We start from the raw sequence: 17,464 nt of genomic DNA on the forward strand, positions 1-17,464 counted from the left end.
TAACCCACACACACCACCAAAACCTAGAGCTCTACTCTCGCAACCTGACTCTCCGCTCTCCTCCCCTCGCAGCTGACCAAAGGTTGAACTCCTCTAGAACTAAGTCTATGAGCTGCGCCGTGAACAACTGCCTTTCTAGGTTTCCGAACACATGGGCATTCATTTGCTTTCATAGCGTCCAAGCAATCAGCAGAAGTAGTCTTAGTTCCCATGATTAAGGCAGGTTCATCTCTGCCTCCATATATATGAGCCGGCTGAACAACAACCGTCTCCACCGGATCGATCCGCGGGCCAAGTTATACGTGCCAATGGGGAGAAGCAAGGGCGCCACCGCTCCCAAGATTAACGGCGAGGCTCCCAGGCCATGCCCCAGCCTGATCCCTGACCTGCTGTCGAACATCCACGACCGGCTGGGCTTCCTGGACCGCGTGGCCTTCGCCGCCGTCTTCGCCTCGTCCTGCGACGACGACCTGTTCAAGCCTCACGCGCCGTGGCTCGTCTTCCCCCGCAACACGCCGGAGACCGTCGAGCTCTTCACCATCGCCGATCAGCGCGGCGCCACCGTGCCCGCCCCGGCGCCCGCGCTGCGCGACCACGTAATCGTCGGCTCCGCCCGCGGGTGGCTCGCGACTGCCGACGCCCGGGGCCAGATCTACCTCGTCAACCCGGCGACCGGCGAGCAGCACGAGCTCCCGCACATCGCCACCACGGGCGTGTTCCTGCCCAGCGCCAAGTACCACCACTTCTCCCTGGTGATGGAGCCCTTCCTGACCATCAGGTACGGCCACGGGCCGCCGTTCAACCACTGCTGGGTGAACACGCACACGTGGGACAACAGCCTGATGCGCACGCAGTTCTACCGCAAGGTGGTGCTCTCGTCGTCGTCCCCGCGCCCGGGCGCCTACGAGGCGATGCTACTTTGGAGGCGAGAACTCGGCGCCCCGGCCTTCGCCTCGGCGGAGGACCCCTCGTGGAGCCTGGCCCGCTCGCCGGAGGGCGTGGAGGACGCTATCCACCACGACGGCCAGTTCTACTCCGTGTCCTACGCGGGCCTCGTGGAGGCGTGGGAGCGCGACGCCGGCTCCGGCGAGTACACCAGCACGGCCGTCGCGCCAAGGCTGCTGGCCGTGGAAGAACACAAGCAGGAAGACGGAGAGCCGTCGTGCCGCAAGTACCTCGCGGCAGCGCCAGGCGGGCGGCTTATGGTGGTGATCAAGTACTACTACTACGCCGAGCTGCAGGGCCGTCGCAGCTGGTCGTGCTCCTTCAAGGTACATGTCTTAGGGGACGACGGGCAGTGGAAGGAGAGGACGGACGTCGGCGACCTCGCGCTGTTCGTGGGGATGAACAACTCGCTGTGCTTGCCGACGACAGGGCGCCCGCAGATCGAGGCCGGCTGCGTCTACTATACCGGCGACGAGCTCGGGTCCTTGGAGGCGCGGAAGGGCTCCTTGTCGTCGCACTCGTACGGCAGTCGGGATGGCTCTGATCTACGGGCCGTCGGGGTGTACAGTCTCAAGGACGGCACGCTGAAGAAGATGGAGGCGCTCGGGAAGGAGCAGCGAAGCTTCTACCCGCCGCCGGCGTGGATCACGCCTTCCGTCCCGTGAACTGATCCGTGCGTATGTGTACCGATCGGATCCCCAAGTACGTAGCGCCAACCGCCAGGGCATCCGTCCATTGCCACGCCGTTTCGGGCCGCAAGTGTTTTTCTTTTTTGAGGGAATGTCCTTCGGCCAGCTTTAGTCTCTACTACTTATAAGGCACGAAGTGCCGTAGGAAAATTGAATCTCAACCGTTCATGTATAGAGATCAGACGGTCCATACTCATTTGTTCTCCCCTCCCCAAATCACGCGCTCTTCCATCTCGGCCGCGATTGACTGTTTTATCTTTCACCTCTTCGAGTCCTCCCTGATCCCTGGTCGCCGCCGCCGGAGGTACCGCCTCTGCCTTCAATCGCCGCCGTCCACTCTGCCCCGACCGCCGTGCTCCCGCCACATCTCCCTCACCAGCGCGCCAATCCCCACGCATCGACGGCGGGTCATCTGTCCACTCCTGCGGCCTGCCCTCGCGACAAGATCTCGGAGCTGCTGCATCCCCACTAGCGCAGCCGCATCGCAGCAAGCCCTCCCCATCGGCCCTGTTTTTCTCCGAGAACATGTGGGGCGGCGCCATGGCTGCCTGCTGAAGCTGGTCTGGTATCCAGGACCGCAGCCGCAGATGATACGGGAAGACAAACTGCCGCCCCAACTACAACATGTGTTTGTCCCGATGCGCGCGCGCCAGCCCGGAGCTGCCACTGTCCCTCCGCCCCGTTGTGTTTGTCACTCTGTTTTATTTCATGGATACAAATCCTGCACTTCTGTATATCATCTTTGTAATAGAAATTCTGCTCTTTTGGTGATAGGTTGCAGTGAGAAACGATGAGTAGGTGCTGAAGCCGCAACAATTATCTTGGGAATCTTCCTGGTATACCAGCGAGAAGGAGGTGTAGGATCTGTTCTACAAAGGTTGTGTTTCCGTTTCATTGTACATTCTCTGTTCATCTTAAAAACGTTGAAATAGTGATACTGGATACTCTAAAACACTTGGGACTTTGGTGTATTTACTTTATTGTTTCTGTAACTTATACGGTGCCACTGGTCTGGATCACGTTGTGGTGCCTTCATGGAGAAATTGACTCAGGATCCGAGTGCGTATACCAGGATTTGTGTCCTATTTAAATTGGAGTTTTTCTTGTTGATCCCAACCTGGGCCATGCTAATTAATTGCATTTCAAGGAACATGTGATAGAGCAGGGTCTTGGATGATGTGATTAGGATCATAGAGTGCGCAGGTTTAAATTGATAACAAATAGTGTGTCACTTTCTACATGCTCACTGCCGCATGCATGGTCAAAATTTACAGGCAGAGATAGATCGTGTGCAACGCCGTCAACAGCGCGCCTCCTCGAGGTAATGGTGATGCCCGAGCCTTCATTATTTCAGTTTCGCGAAGAATTCACTGTTTGTATTTAGCAACTATGGCATATTAATTCCAAATTTCCAACTCCCATTTGATTGTTTTGGACTGACATTTTTTTTAGAACCGTGGGTGAATGATTCATTCTCTTGGTACCCCTAATTCTTTTGGTGAATAAGGAAAGTACTGTATCTCACATGTATTAGATTTTATCAGTCTTAACTTTCTAGATAAGTTTCTCATGTTAATTACTTCAGTCGATGGATCACTTAAAATCGCCATCCCAAATTAGTGAACATGAGTTCAGACCAAATATTAGGGAACCAAGCTCAATAAAACCTCAATTTTGAATAGTAATTAACAAGGATTGCTGGGTTGCAGGGCTACACACCACCTCCTTATGTGCAAGCTCGTTCATGCTATTCTAATGACGGTGCAATTTTTGTGCTATCCATGAGCCTAACATAGTTATATGTGTAGTGATTGTTTGGGATTTGCACAACTTGACTTGTGTGAATTTACTAACTAATACAGTATCAGTTTGCATAAATTATACACATGTTGTGAGGCCAAAGACCCACATCTTACCATAAGTTGCTGATCTATAAATTTGGACAAAATTTTGAAATCATGCGATTGAACTCAATATTATCACAATTTTTTCTATTTTTAAATTCAAGGAGTGAAGTATTAAAGTGAGACACCAGTCGAATTTCCTCCTGATAAATTGAGATCTGCTACAAGGTTACATTTCTTTCTACTAAAATGAGATGCCACCATTACTTCCAGTGCTAAAACAATCTTTTTTTTTGGGCACCTTCCTGTTTTGTATTGTTGGGTGTTAAGATGTTCGGAAGTGGCACGTAGGTGAGCTGGTGTGGTGCGAGGAAGATATATAGACCCGCTGTCAAAGGCGACATGGAAGATCTTTATTGGGGTTGCTAAGCAGTTTTGTTGCGTTTGCTTTTACCTGCTTAAGAGTAGCTTCAGCGATGCTAAAATAATGTGGTGTTCAATTCCCGTTAGATGCTTTGGTGGAAAGTGGAACCTGTAAATTTTAGTTCAGATAGTGCAATTTCTAATGATATTTAGATGTTCACGTGTATTTTGCATTTTTTCTCATGTTACTTCACATGAGACTAATTAAAGATTATGTCAATAAACACTTTTTTGCCACAGGCACATGTGTGCTTCTAGATGCTGTCTTAAATCAAAGGAAAGAGGTGCCAGGTGTTAATATTGTTCACGTTCAAGAACTGTTACATACTTACATGAGGAAGAACCCACTAGCATCAATAATATATATAGAAAAATCTGGAATACATGTATGTACAGTCCATTCATAACCATTGAGATATGTACCTTTCCAGCAGATGCATTCCCGCATGGCATGAGGTCACAATATAAAACCTTGAACGGCTAAAGAATAAATTACAAGGCTTGACTATGCAACTAAAATGACATGGACGCAATTAGATTAGCAAATATGTATCATCTGTAGGACTCCTAGCTACCACATTGAAATCTCTCACATCATATTTTAAATAGGATATAAGCTGACATGTTACCCCTCAACATGTAACAGTTTGCACTTTATTTTCTATATACTTGATTACATTATATATTAGTGGAAACACGTGCGTTGCACGGGCACACTTACTAGTGATGATTAAAGACACTTGTACCATTTATTATTAAGAAAGACAAAACATCATCATCCCAAATACAACTAAAAGATTAAAAACAAACCTTTGCAAGTTCATGCGCTAATGAATAGGCCTCCCTCGCTACGGGAAAGAGTCAAGGTGCCGACGGCAATTTACTGGGGCCGTCGGCACATGTCCCGAATAGGACATGCCACGAAGAAGGTCGTCGGCACAGAAAAGCTTGTGCCGATGGCCACCGTCGGTACAGAAAAAGGCCGTCAGCATAGGCATGGGCTGCCCGTCGGCACAGAAAGGCCGTCGGCACAGGTCCTCGGCAAAACGGTGTTAGGGGGTAGGCTCTGTGCCGACGGCTTTTTTCCTCTACGCAACCCCCGGATCGATATCGCCTTTTCAGTTTTTGGAAAAAAAAGGAAATGGTAAAAAAATTCAAAAAATAAAATCCTTTAAGATGTCTATGTGTTATGTCATCTAGCTGCAAGAGAATTTAATAAAACTCAATTTCAACCTTTTTTGCAAAATTGTGTCATGTATCGGTAAAATGGTTTTCTGGTAGCATACGTCGTCGAAAAAATGTATAATATATCAAAATGATCGTGGGTTTACCCGGTTAGCCAATTTTTGGATTCTCAAAATTCCAAATAAAATATGAAAGCAGGAAGATTTTAGTTTTTGACAGAAAATCTAGATTCTTTAGAAAATAAAATTAATAATTAAATTCTGCATAAAGATTATTATTGATGTTAATTTAAATAATTATTTAAAGTTCAAAATTATAAAGAGTTGGGATATCACGGTGTAAGGGTTAATAGGATTGATATGGTAGTATTATCATCAAGGTGTTAATTCTATCTTGGAAGCTCAACCCAATGGAGAAGTTGCTAGGGTTGGAGTAGGGTTGGAGTAGTATGAGGATGGGTGACCGAGCAGAAAGTTAGACCATTAGTGTAATTTGACTTAATAGTTAAGTGTAGTTAGAATTAAATATGTGAGAGATTAAGGAAATTTGAAAAAAAAAGTTGAAAAAATTTGAGCCAGATTTTCCAAGCGGCCCTTAGTTTTATGACGACGACTTGGCTGTCGGCATAAGTTGTTGTGCCGACCGCAAATGGGTCTGTGCCGAGTCTTTATTGTGCCGACGATGGCCGTCGGCACAGCCTATGACGACGACCAAAGTGGCCTGTGCCGACGGCTAAAGTGGCCTGTGCCGATGATTTCTGGCTGTCGGCACGTTCACTGGTTCCGTTGTCTGCGCCGGCGTTATTGCGTGCAACCACCCGCTGCCGCTGTTGTACATTAAGACGCCCTGCGGTTCGTCTCTCACCACTCCCAAACCTTCTCTTCGCCGTCGCCCCTCCCAGATCTTCTCCTCGCCGCTCCAAACAATGTCGACCTCGTCCTCCCGCAAGATCGCCGCGGCGAATGGCTTCGGCCGCGGCAGCCTAATCGTGCCGGAGGCGTGGGCGCTGTACCGCGCTGGATATCCTGTCCCGCCGGACATGCGCCTGCCAAGCAGCGGCGGCTGGAGGATGGCCGCGAACGGCATTGGCGTCCCGCTGCCGCCGAAGCCGGACACAGAGCAATGGAGGGACGGCATCAAGGAACGGCAGGCTCAACTCACTGCCGAGGAGCGGGCGGATCCGACATGGGCGGCCAAGGACAACGACGAGTGGTGGGCCACGTACTTCAAGGCGAAGTACGACTTCGAGATGCGCAACACCATCGGCCTCATCTGCGGGCCGGACAACTGGAACAAGGACGGGCGCGCCCTGTTCTGGGGCATTCCGGGGCGTACCCTCGACAACATCATCCGCGGCATCTGCAACGGCGCTCCAAGGTTGGAGACACCGCCCTCACCGCCAGCGTCTCCTCGAGGAGGACCACCGCAATGGCAGCCGAGGAGGACGACGTACTCATCCTCCTCGAACTCTTCTTCCTAAGGGACCGGCCCGGTCAACGCCGTCCTCATCGTACCGCTCGGCGCCCTACACCGTCCCCAACGGGAGGTGAAGGAGGAGCCGGCGACGCCCGTCAACACGAGGCGTAGCGGCAGCGGCTGCCGGCGGCAGCAACAGAGGCGTGGCGGCGCCCTCCTCATCCCGAAGCCGGAGGTGAAGGAGGAGCCGGAGGAAGCGTCGCAGGCGGCGCTGCTGGCGGAGTACGAGCGGCAGCAGCGGCTCATCGCCAGCAGCGACGACCCCAAGGACTACCCAGGGTTGCGGGCGGCGTGCTTGGCGTCGATGAACGACAAGGACGCCTGGAGGGGCGACATCGACAGGGCGATCGCCATGTCCATCCGCGACTCTGGAAAGCCGCTTGTGGACCTCACCGACGACGACGCAGGACCAAGCAGCTTGGTGAAGGACGAGCCCGACGAGCGCGTCAAGCAGGAGGTCGTCACCGATGACATGTACAACTTTCGCCAGTACTACGACGCCTCCGGCCACCGCAAGTACTTCTAGATTAGATTTAGTTTAAATTTAGTCAAATTTCGTTCGAATCTATGTAAATATATGCCAAGTTTGGATGAATCTATCGAATCTCGTTTAAGTTTAAAATTTTCGAAATTTTGTTTGGGGGACGCGACTGGGGAGCGACGTCCCCTAAACGCGGCACGAACGAAACACGTCCCCAAACGCTCAATCCGGCGCGGTTTGGAGGACGCTTTGGGGGACGCGAGATGCTCTAAACATAAACTTATTTTGGACGAAGGGAGTATGCCACTTATTCAAGAGTTAGTCAAAGTTACTAGATCTCTGTTGAAATCTAGTTCCATATTATACCAAGGTGTATGTTGTACTCCTTTTCCACTACAGAAGGAGTATCACACTTATTCATGGACTCGATGGGAGTACGGATACCTTAGAGCATCCCCACTCGTTGGCGCTCCCCACGCCCAAATCCGGCGAAATTTTCGTCCGGATTGGATGAAGTTTTGGCGTGGGGAGCGCCGAAGTTCCAGCCGTCCCCCCGGCAGGAAACCCCCAACCTCGACCATTTGACATATTTCAAACAAATTCAACATAAAATTTAACAAGTTCGGCAAACAAGAGGACGAAAATTGCTGAAACAAATTCGGCGATAACAGTACAATGTTTAACAAGTGCTGAAACAAATGAAGCACACAAATTTCACAATTTTTCAAACAAATTAAGACAGACTAGTTGGCGTCGGCGTTGGCGTTGCCTCGGAGCCTCCATATGTGCTCCACCAGATCATCTTGCAGCAGCTGGTGCATTGTAGAGTCTCGAATCTCCTGGCGCATAGCAATGAAGGCACGAGTTGCCAGTCCGGCGTACATGCTTGCCAAGCAACCAAGGATCATCATGTGCTCCTCGTCTTGGGCGGCTGCTGCCATCTCTTCTTGCATAAGCTCGACGAACATCTGCTCCTCCTCTTCGTCCGAGTCCATGGCCGGCGAGGCAAATGGACGAACACCTGACGGGCGTGGTCGAGGCAACCCGAGCCGCGAGCGACGACGAGCAAGCAGGCCGGAAAACAGGCCGGCGGAAGAGCAGCCAGATAGGCCGTCGTCCAAACACGGCGGAATATAGGCAGGTGGGGAAGGAGTGGCGGCGCAATCTGGGCAACAAGCCGGCGGGGTGGTGCCGGCGGCGAGAGAGATACGAGGGGTGGGGGAGAATTTGAGCGACGTGGCGGTGGGGTTCGTGCGTCGAGTCACCGACAGATCGGGCCCTTCCCCGCTTTTCACTCGTCCGGAGTCCCTGAGAGCTCCCCGGGGGGCCGGGGGGGGGGGGGGGCGTGGGATCGCCGGATGAATTTAGGCCCAAATCCGGACAGCGAGGAACCGGGGGGCGCGGCGGGCCGGGCCCACGCCGTCCGGATGGAAAAATCGCTCGCCGGGGGCCTCCTCGGGGGGACGAGTGGAGATGCTCTTAGATATACTCTGAGGTGGGCCTCAAAGAGAAAAATAATATATGTGAGGCGGTATCTCCCTCTATATATGAGTTGACGGCACCACCCTCAGCCCTAGGGCACCGCCTCCACCGGATCGATCTGCAGGACTACGTACATACCAATGGGGAGAAACAAAGGCGCCGCCGCCAGGCGTAAGAAGGCCGGCGCCTTCGTCAGGAAAGGCAACGCCCCCAAGGTTAACGCCGAGGCCCCCAGGCCCTGCCCCAGCCTCAGTCCTGACCTCTTGGCAAACATCCACGACCGCCTGCGCTTCCTCGACCGCGTCGCCTTCGCCGCAGTCTTCGCCTCGTCCTGCGACAACGACCTGTTCAAGCCCGAGCCGTGGCTCCTCCTCCCCTGCGACAAGCCGGAGACTGTCCAGCTCTTCTCCATCGCCGATCGGCGAGGCGCCACAGTGCCCGCCCCGGAGCCCGCGCTGCGCGACCACTTAATCGTCGGCTCCTCGCGCGGGTGGCTCGCCACGGCCGACGACCGGGGCCAGATCTACCTCGTCAACCCGTCAACCGGCGAACAGCACGAGCTCCCCCACATGTCCACCATGGGCGTCTTCCTGCCCAGGACGAACTACCACTATTTCTCCCTTAAAAACGAACCCTACCTGACCATCCGGTACGGCCACGGGCCACCGTTCCACGAACACAGGGACGCGCACGCGAGGACTACTACGTACGCCGCCGACCAGATGCGCAAGTGGTTCTACCGGAAGGTGGTCCTCTCGTCGTCTCCGTCGTGCCCGGGCAGCTACGCCGTCATGCTCATCACGGAGTGGAGGACTGGCGCCCCGGTCTTCGCATCGGCGGATGACCCCATGTGGAGGCTGGCCCCTTCGCCAGACGGCGTCGAGGACGCCATCCACCACGACGGCCAGTTCTACTCGGTCTCCTACACGGGCGTCGTGGAGGCGTGGGAGCGCGACGCGGACTCCGGCGCGTACACTAGCACGCCCGTCGCGCCAAAGCTGGCCGTTGAAGAACACAAAGGAGAAGGCGGAGAGCCCTCATGCCGCAAGTACCTCGCTGTCGCGCCTGGCGGGCGGCTGATGGTGGTGATCAAGTACCCCGAGGTGGTTAAGGAGCGCTACGGCAGCGACAAGTGGTCGTGCGCGTTCAAGGTCCATGTCCTCGGCGACGACGGGCACTGGAAGGAGACGAGCGACATTGGCGAACTCGCGCTGTTCGTCGGGGTGAATACTTCATTGTGCGTGCCGACAATAGGGCGCCCGCAGATCAAGGCCTGCTGCATCTACTATACCGACGACGAGCTCGGCCCAGCGGAGCTGCGCAAGCACAGCGGTCGGGATAACTCTGATCTACGGGCCGTCGGGGTGTACAGTCTCAAAGACGGCACGCTGAAGAAGATGGAGGCGCTCGGGAAGGAGCAGCGAAGCTTCTACCCGCCGCCGGCGTGGATCACGCCTTCCATCCCATGAGAGCTAGGCCTGCTTTGGACTGGATTTTTCTTTAAGATCGCTAGCAGGTTCAAGTTAAATAAATTGTAATTTATCAAATTGCAAATGTCTGCGTGCGCCTAGCTACATGTTATCGAAAAGTGTTTTGCTGAATAAGACTGCACATAGTAGAAGTAACATAGCTAGTAACATCAGAAATCTCAAGACATTTTAGTGACATGGTATGCTAATAAATGAAAAAAAAAAATGAGATGGTAACTAGCTATGTTACCATAACATCACATATCTCAAGGCAAGATAAATCTACAACATAATAAATGATACAATGCATGACTCACTATGAAGGTAGTAACCTAGACTAGTAACATGACCTATGTTACTAGTCTAAGTTACTCTCCACTATGACCAGCCTAATAATTCGATCAGCTACGCAAGCTCTGACGGCGGCTACATGCACAGGACCGGGAAAATTTAAGAACAGAGCACTTCTCTACATGCAAACCACGAATTATTATGAATCGAATGGAGTACTATATGCTTGTAGCCCTATCCTACACAGATAAACCCACACAACCAAGCCGCAAGAAGGAATCAAGCGCTTGGATAAGCAAATGAAGTGATATTGTCGTAACGGCTCGCTCCTTAACTTGCATGAACTCTATCAAGTTTTGGTTTCCATCGATATGGCGACCAATGAGTCTCCTGCTGTAGGAACCATGCATGTTGTAGTATCTTCTAAGAGCTCTAAGCTCCCAGTGTTCTAAGCTTCTGTGGACGATTGTCAGGTCGCTTTCGCCGGGTCTACGGTTGTGGTGGATTTTTTTTTATCGCACAGTAGGTAGTTTTTTTTATTGCAGGAAGGATCAGCAATTTCTAGACAATTCACACATAGACGGTTCACTCGGTACTCCCAATGGAGGCGTGGAGCAGGCGAGCAGCCATTCCTCCCATCTCTCTCCCTCACACGAGTCGCTCCTTCCTCTCTCTCTCTCTCTCTCTCTCTTGCTCATGAAATTCCCTCTGCCGCCTGCGATTATGGTTGACCGCCTCCACTGCTGATCGGCGCCGCTCTCTCCAACCTTTGGGGATGCGTGGAGGGAGATCCATCTGGAGAGGTAAGGCTCTCCCACAGTGAAGAACGCCATCGACGTTGTTGGTCTGAGGCATGGAGCTCGGACTCCGGCAAGGGAAACCAGAAAAATGGCGCAGCCGCTCCTCCTCCGCCTAATTTTTTCAAGGGCTCCTCTCCATCTAGATTTCGACAAGTCCGAGGCTGCGCAGGGTCGTTGTCCGCCTGTCCCCGCGAGCAGCGCCACTTCGATTCCAAACCTGACTCTGGCATCTCCAAGACCTACCCACAGCACACTACGGGAAAAACGCTCGTTGCCGTGCAACCACATTTTGCCGTGTGCTCGCGCACGGCAAAGAATACTTTGCCGTGCAACGTAAACAGAAAGCGCACGGCAACGACCAACGCACGGCAAAGAGGACCTACGGCGCACGGCAAAGATAAAGCGCACGGCAAAGCCTCAGCAAAGCGCACGGCAATGAAAGAAGGCACGGCAAAGAGAGGAAGGCGTTGCCGTGAGATGCCCTTTGCCGTGGGCCAGCCCCTGCCGCACGGCACAGGCTTCTTTGCCGTGCGCTGTGCACAGTCTCGCACGGCAAAGGCTGCTTTGCCGTGTACATTTTCCTTTGCCGTGTGCCTTGTGGTATTTTCTCCTTTTTCTTTCTATATTGTACTTATTTTAATGCTTATATTTTATTCTTGAAATATGACAAGTACCACATCTTTATTAATGAATGTTTATACTATATTTTTGCAATACGACAAGTACTCTAAGTCATTACTCCCCCTCCAACATATCAGGGTTTCGGCGTAAACAAACCGCGTTCGGGGAATCTTCCAAGTGCTATCGCCTGAAAGAGAGGAATGCCACACAGCCTTGCACCATTTGGTGAATCACACCTTCCAACACACTTTCACACATATCCTAGGTCCACATGCAAGTGTTGGTGGCATTCCGGTGCTCCGGCGGTCGTTCCCAGCCGGCGGTGCGTGCATCGGGGGGTCTACCCCCCTAGATTTCACCGCGCGAGGTTCCACCAACATACTTTTTGATAGGTTTAGTTTTGTTTAGGCCATATACACATGGAAAGCCAGGTTTGGCACACTTTGGCACATTGTAGCCACCGGTATACCCGCAGCGGGACACTTCAGCCTACAAGTCGAGGAATCTTCCAAGTGTTATCGCCTGAAAGAGAGGAATGTCACACATGGGAGCAATGCCTTGCACCATTTGGTGAATCACACCTTCCAACACACTTTGACACATATCCTAGGTCCACTTGCAAGTGTTGGTGGTATTCCGGTGCTCCGGCGGTCGTTCTCTCCCGATAAAGGCGGTCTGCGTGCCTCGGGGGGTCTACCCCCTAGATTTCTCCGCGCGAGGTTCCACCTACATACTTTATGATAGGTTTAGTTTTGTTTAGGCCATATACACATGGAAAGCTAGGTTTGGCACCATTTGGCACACTATAGCCTCCGGTATACCAGCAGCGGGACACTTCAGCCTACAAGTCGAGGAATCTTCCAAGTGTTATCGCCCGAAAGAGAAGAATCTCACACATGGGAGCTATGCCTTGCACCATTTGGTGAATCACACCTTCCACCACACTTTCATACATATCCTAGGTCCACATGCAAGTGTTGGTGGTATTCCGGTGCTCCGGCGGTCGTTCTCTCCCGATAACGGCGGTCTGCGTGCCTCGGGGGGTCTACCCCCTAGATTTCTCCGCGGGAGGTTCCACCAACCTACTTTTTGGTAGGTTTAGTTTTGTTTAGGCCATATACACATGTAAAGCTATGTTTGGCACACTTTGGCACATTGTAGCCACCGGTATACGCGCAGCGGGACACTTCAGCCGACAAGTCGAGGAATCTTCCAAGTGTTATCGCTTGAAAGAGAGGAATGTCACACATGGGAGCAATGCCTTGCACCATTTGGTGAATCACACCTTCCACCACACTTTCACATATATCCTAGGTCCACATGCAAGTTTTGGTGGTATTCCGGTGCTCCGGCGGTCGTTCCCCCCCGATAACGGCGGTCTGCGTGCCTCGGGGGTCTACCCCCCTAGATTTCTCCGCGCGGGGTTCCACCAACATACTTTTTGGTAGGTTTAGTTTTGTTTAGGCCATATACACATGGAAAGCTAGGTTTGGCACACTTTGGCACATTGTAGCCACCGGTATACCCGCAGCGGGACACTTCAGCCTACAAGTCGAGGAATCTTCCAAGTGTTATCGCCCGAAAGAGAGGAATCTCACACATGGGAGCTATGCCTTGCACCATTTGGTGAATCACATCTTCCAACACACTTTCACACATATCCTAGGTCCACATGCAAGTTTTGGTGGTATTCCGGTGCTCCGGCGGTCGTTCTCTCCCGATAACGGCGGTCTGCGTGCCTCGGGGGTCTACCCCCTAGATTTCTCCGCGCGGGGTTCCACCAACATACTTTTTGATAGGTTTAGTTTTGTTTAGGCCATATACACATGGAAAGCCAGGTTTGGCACACTTTGGCACATTGTAGCCACCGGTATACCCGCAGCGGGACACGTCAGCCTACAAGTCGAGGAATCTTCCAAGTGCTATCGCCCGAAAGAGAGGAATCTCACACATGGGAGCAATGCCTTGCACCATTTGGTGAATCACACCTTCCAACACACTTTCACACATATCCTAGGTCCACATGCAAGTGTTGGTGGCATTCCGGTGCTCCGGCGGTCGTTCTCTCCCGATAACGGCGGTCTGCGTGCCTCGGGGGGTCTACCCCTAGATTTCTCCGCGGGAGGTTCCACCAACATACTTTTTGATAGGTTTAGTTTTGTTAAGGCCATATACACATGTAAAGCTATGTTTGGCACACTTTGGCACATTGTAGCCACTGGTATACCCGCAGCGGGACACTTCAGCCGACAAGTCGAGGAATCTTCCAAGTTTTATCGCTTGAAAGAGAGGAATGTCACACATGGGAGCAATGCCTTGCACCATTTGGTGAATCACACCTTCCACCACACTTTCACACATATCCTAGGTCCACATGCAAGTTTTGGTGGTATTCCGGTGCTCCGGCGGTCGTTCCCCCCCGATAACGGCGGTCTGCGTGCCTCGGGGGTCTACCCCCCTAGATTTCTCCGCGCGGGGTTCCACCAACATACTTTTTGGTAGGTTTAGTTTTGTTTAGTACATATACACATGGAAATCTAGGTTTGGCACACTTTGGCACATTGTAGCCACCGGTATACCCGCAGCGGGACACTTCAGCCTACAAGTCGAGGAATCTTCCAAGTGTTATCGCCCGAAAGAGAGGAATCTCACACATGGGAGCTATACCTTGCACCATTTGGTGAATCACACCTTCCAACACACTTTCACACATATCCTAGGTCCACATGCAAGTTTTGGTGGTATTCCGGTGCTCCGGCGGTCGTTCTCCCCGATAAAGGCGGTCTGCGTGCCTCGGGGGGTCTACCCCCTAGATTTCTCCGCGCGAGGTTCCACCTACATACTTTATGATAGGTTTAGTTTTGTTTAGGCCATATACACATGGAAAGCTAGGTTTGGCACCATTTGGCACACTATAGCCTCCGGTATACCCGCAGCGGGACACTTCAGCCTACAAGTCGAGGAATCTTCCAAGTGTTATCGCCCGAAAGAGAGGAATCTCACACATGGGAGCTATGCCTTGCACCATTTGGTGAATCACACCTTCCACCACACTTTCACACATATCCTAGGTCCACATGCAAGTGTTGGTGGTATTCCGGTGCTCCGGCGGTCGTTCTCTCCCGATAACGGCGGTCTGCGTGCCTCGGGGGGTCTACCCCCTAGATTTCTCCGCGGGAGGTTCCACCAACCTACTTTTTGATAGGTTTAGTTTTGTTTAGGCCATATACACATGTAAAGCTATGTTTGGCACACTTTGGCACATTGTAGCCACCGGTATACCCGCAGCGGGACACTTCAGCCGACAAGTCGAGGAATCTTCCAAGTGTTATCGCTTGAAAGAGAGGAATGTCACACATGGGAGCAATGCCTTGCACCATTTGGTGAATCACACCTTCCACCACACTTTCACACATATCCTAGGTCCACATGCAAGTTTTGGTGGTATTTCGGTGCTCCAGCGGTCGTTCCCCCCCGATAACGGCGGTCTGCGTGCCTCGGGGGTCTACCCCCCTAGATTTCTCCGCGCGGGGTTCCACCAACATACTTTTTGGTAGGTTTAGTTTTGTTTAGTACATATACACATGGAAAGCTAGGTTTGGCACACTTTGGCACATTGTAGCCACCGGTATACCCGCAGCGGGACACTTCAGCCTACAAGTTGAGGAATCTTCCAAGTGTTATCGCCCGAAAGAGAGGAATGTCACACATGGGAGCTATGCCTTGCACCATTTGGTGAATCACACCTTCCAACACACTTTGACACATATCCTAGGTCCACTTGCAAGTTTTGGTGGCATTCTGGTGCCCCGGCGGTCGTTCCCCCCCGAAAACGGCGGTCTGCGTGCCTCGGGGGGTCTACCCCCCTAGATTTCTCCGCGCGGAGTTCCACCAACATACTTTTTGGTAGGTTTAGTTTTGTTTAGTACATATACACATGGAAAGATAGGTTTGGCACACTTCGGCACATTGTAGCCTCCGGTATACCCCCGATAACGGCGGTCTCTACCCCTAGATTTCTTCGATCGAGGGTCCGTCCCGGTACTTTTAAAATATCATGATAATTACATTATTAAACAATATACATGTTAAAAGACATGTTTAATATAATTTTGAAATAGATTTGAATTTTATCGATTATTAAAATGGTGAAAAAACAACTGTACCGTGCCAAAGCGCACGGCAAAGACAGTGTTGCACGGCAAAGAGTTGTTTGCCGTGCAGAGGCGCACGGCAAAGGCTCTGTTGCACGGCAAAGAAGCCTTTGCCGTGCGGAAGCGCACGGCAAAGCCTCGAGGCGCACGGCAAAGCCTTAGGCACACGGCAAAGGTGTGCCGCTCGGCAAAGGCTGGTTTGCCTTATCCACGCGCGCGGCTCGGCCCGACCACACATCGCCTCCCACCAGCCACGCACGCTCCTCACCAGCTGCCTGCGCCGCCGCCGCCGAGACCCCGCCCCCGTCGCGCCGCGCCGCCGCCAAGCACTGCCCCCGTCGCGCCGCGCCGCCGCGTCGCCTCGTCGCCGCCTCGCCCTGCCCCCCCGCCGCCGCCTCGCCTCGCCTGCCCCGCCGCCGCCTCGCCTCGTCGCCGCCTCGCCCTGCCCCCGCGTGCCACCGCCGCGCGCCAAGGCCATCCCCGCCGCCGCCTCGCCTCCGCCACCACCGCGCCAGGCCCCTCCTCCCGCGCCAGGCCCTCCTCCTCCTCCCGCCCCGGGCTCCCCCTACGCCTCCTCGCCCGAGTCCGCCCCCAAGCGCGCCCCCGCTCCTCCTCCCCGGCGCCCCCGCAGACCGCCCCGAGACCGAGCCCGAGCCCGAGCACGAAGGTAACAACCCCTCTCCCCTAGCTGAGTTGGCTTCTGCAGCGGAGCGTGAGCGCTGCTCTGCCGCGCGCCGCTGGATCCGCGATCTGCGGCCGCCGTGCGCGTCCCTCGCCTTGGCGGTCCCGCTGATTCGGGCTGCTTTGCTACCTTTCGATACGTGCGCGCAGCGGCAACGAGAAGCGCCGGTGACGAACGATCATGTTTTTATTTTTAGTTTGTTTGGTACACACACTTCACGTGCCGCCCCTGGTTCGCACGGGGATGCTAGAATAATCCAGTGAGTGGTGGCATAGTTAATGTGCCCATGGTTTTTTAGCTCATTCGGAGGAATTAATGCCAGTGCTTCACGCGGCATCATCGTGGTGGTGATGGAAGCAGGCGGTGTTTTCGCATGGTTGCACTTCGGTTACTAAGGAAATTGCAAAAAATGTAATGTGCTGCGGTAAAAGTTGTGAAATTTGTGTGTGCCCCGGCCCTTCTCCGATTATAATGTGATAGTAATAGTTGTCAAATAAATTGTGTTCGCTTGCAATAATTAGTAATTCATTTTGTCGCTATGCAGGCGATGCTTCGAGGAGGACACGGGGGGCAGCGTCGCGAGGGTCTCTGAGGGGGCGTCCCGGATCTTCTTCGAGGTGGTCACGGGGGCGGCGTCGCGGGGGTCTTTGAGGAGGCGTCCCGGATCTTCTTCGCCGATTCGCTCACGCGTCAAGGGTAAAAATCTCGCCCCTATGTACCTAGGTTTTTTTTTGGGTCTTGATCACCAAGTATGTCGCGTTACCTAGGCGTCTTTTCCCGACCGTAAGGGTTACGCGGATAAATATGCATTAGTGGTCTCGCATATTATGAAGCGTAACTCTTACGGCATTTATCGGGACAGTCGGCGGATGCGTAGTTGGGTATGTTCTCCCTGCTCTACCCCGACCCGAGTCAGGATTTC

At 52.9% G+C, this 17,464-nt stretch overlaps 2 protein-coding genes across 2 annotated transcripts; both read left to right on the top strand.

Annotated features, from left to right (window-relative positions):
• The first annotated feature begins 308 nt into the window (after positions 1-308).
• Positions 309-1,610, top strand: LOC127330612 (uncharacterized). Its single transcript, XM_051356768.2, has one exon. The coding sequence runs from the start codon at positions 309-311 to the stop codon at positions 1,608-1,610; it is 1,302 nt and encodes a 433-aa protein (XP_051212728.1).
• A 7,055-nt stretch (positions 1,611-8,665) lies between these two features.
• On the top strand, positions 8,666-9,994 carry LOC127330619 (uncharacterized). The gene has a single exon (XM_051356773.1). It carries the CDS (start codon positions 8,666-8,668, stop codon positions 9,992-9,994), a length of 1,329 nt encoding a protein of 442 aa, XP_051212733.1.
• Positions 9,995-17,464: the final 7,470 nt, after the last annotated feature.

Source organism: Lolium perenne, chromosome 1 (genome assembly GCF_019359855.2).
Source record: "Lolium perenne isolate Kyuss_39 chromosome 1, Kyuss_2.0, whole genome shotgun sequence".
NCBI classification, from domain to species: domain Eukaryota; kingdom Viridiplantae; phylum Streptophyta; class Magnoliopsida; order Poales; family Poaceae; genus Lolium; species Lolium perenne.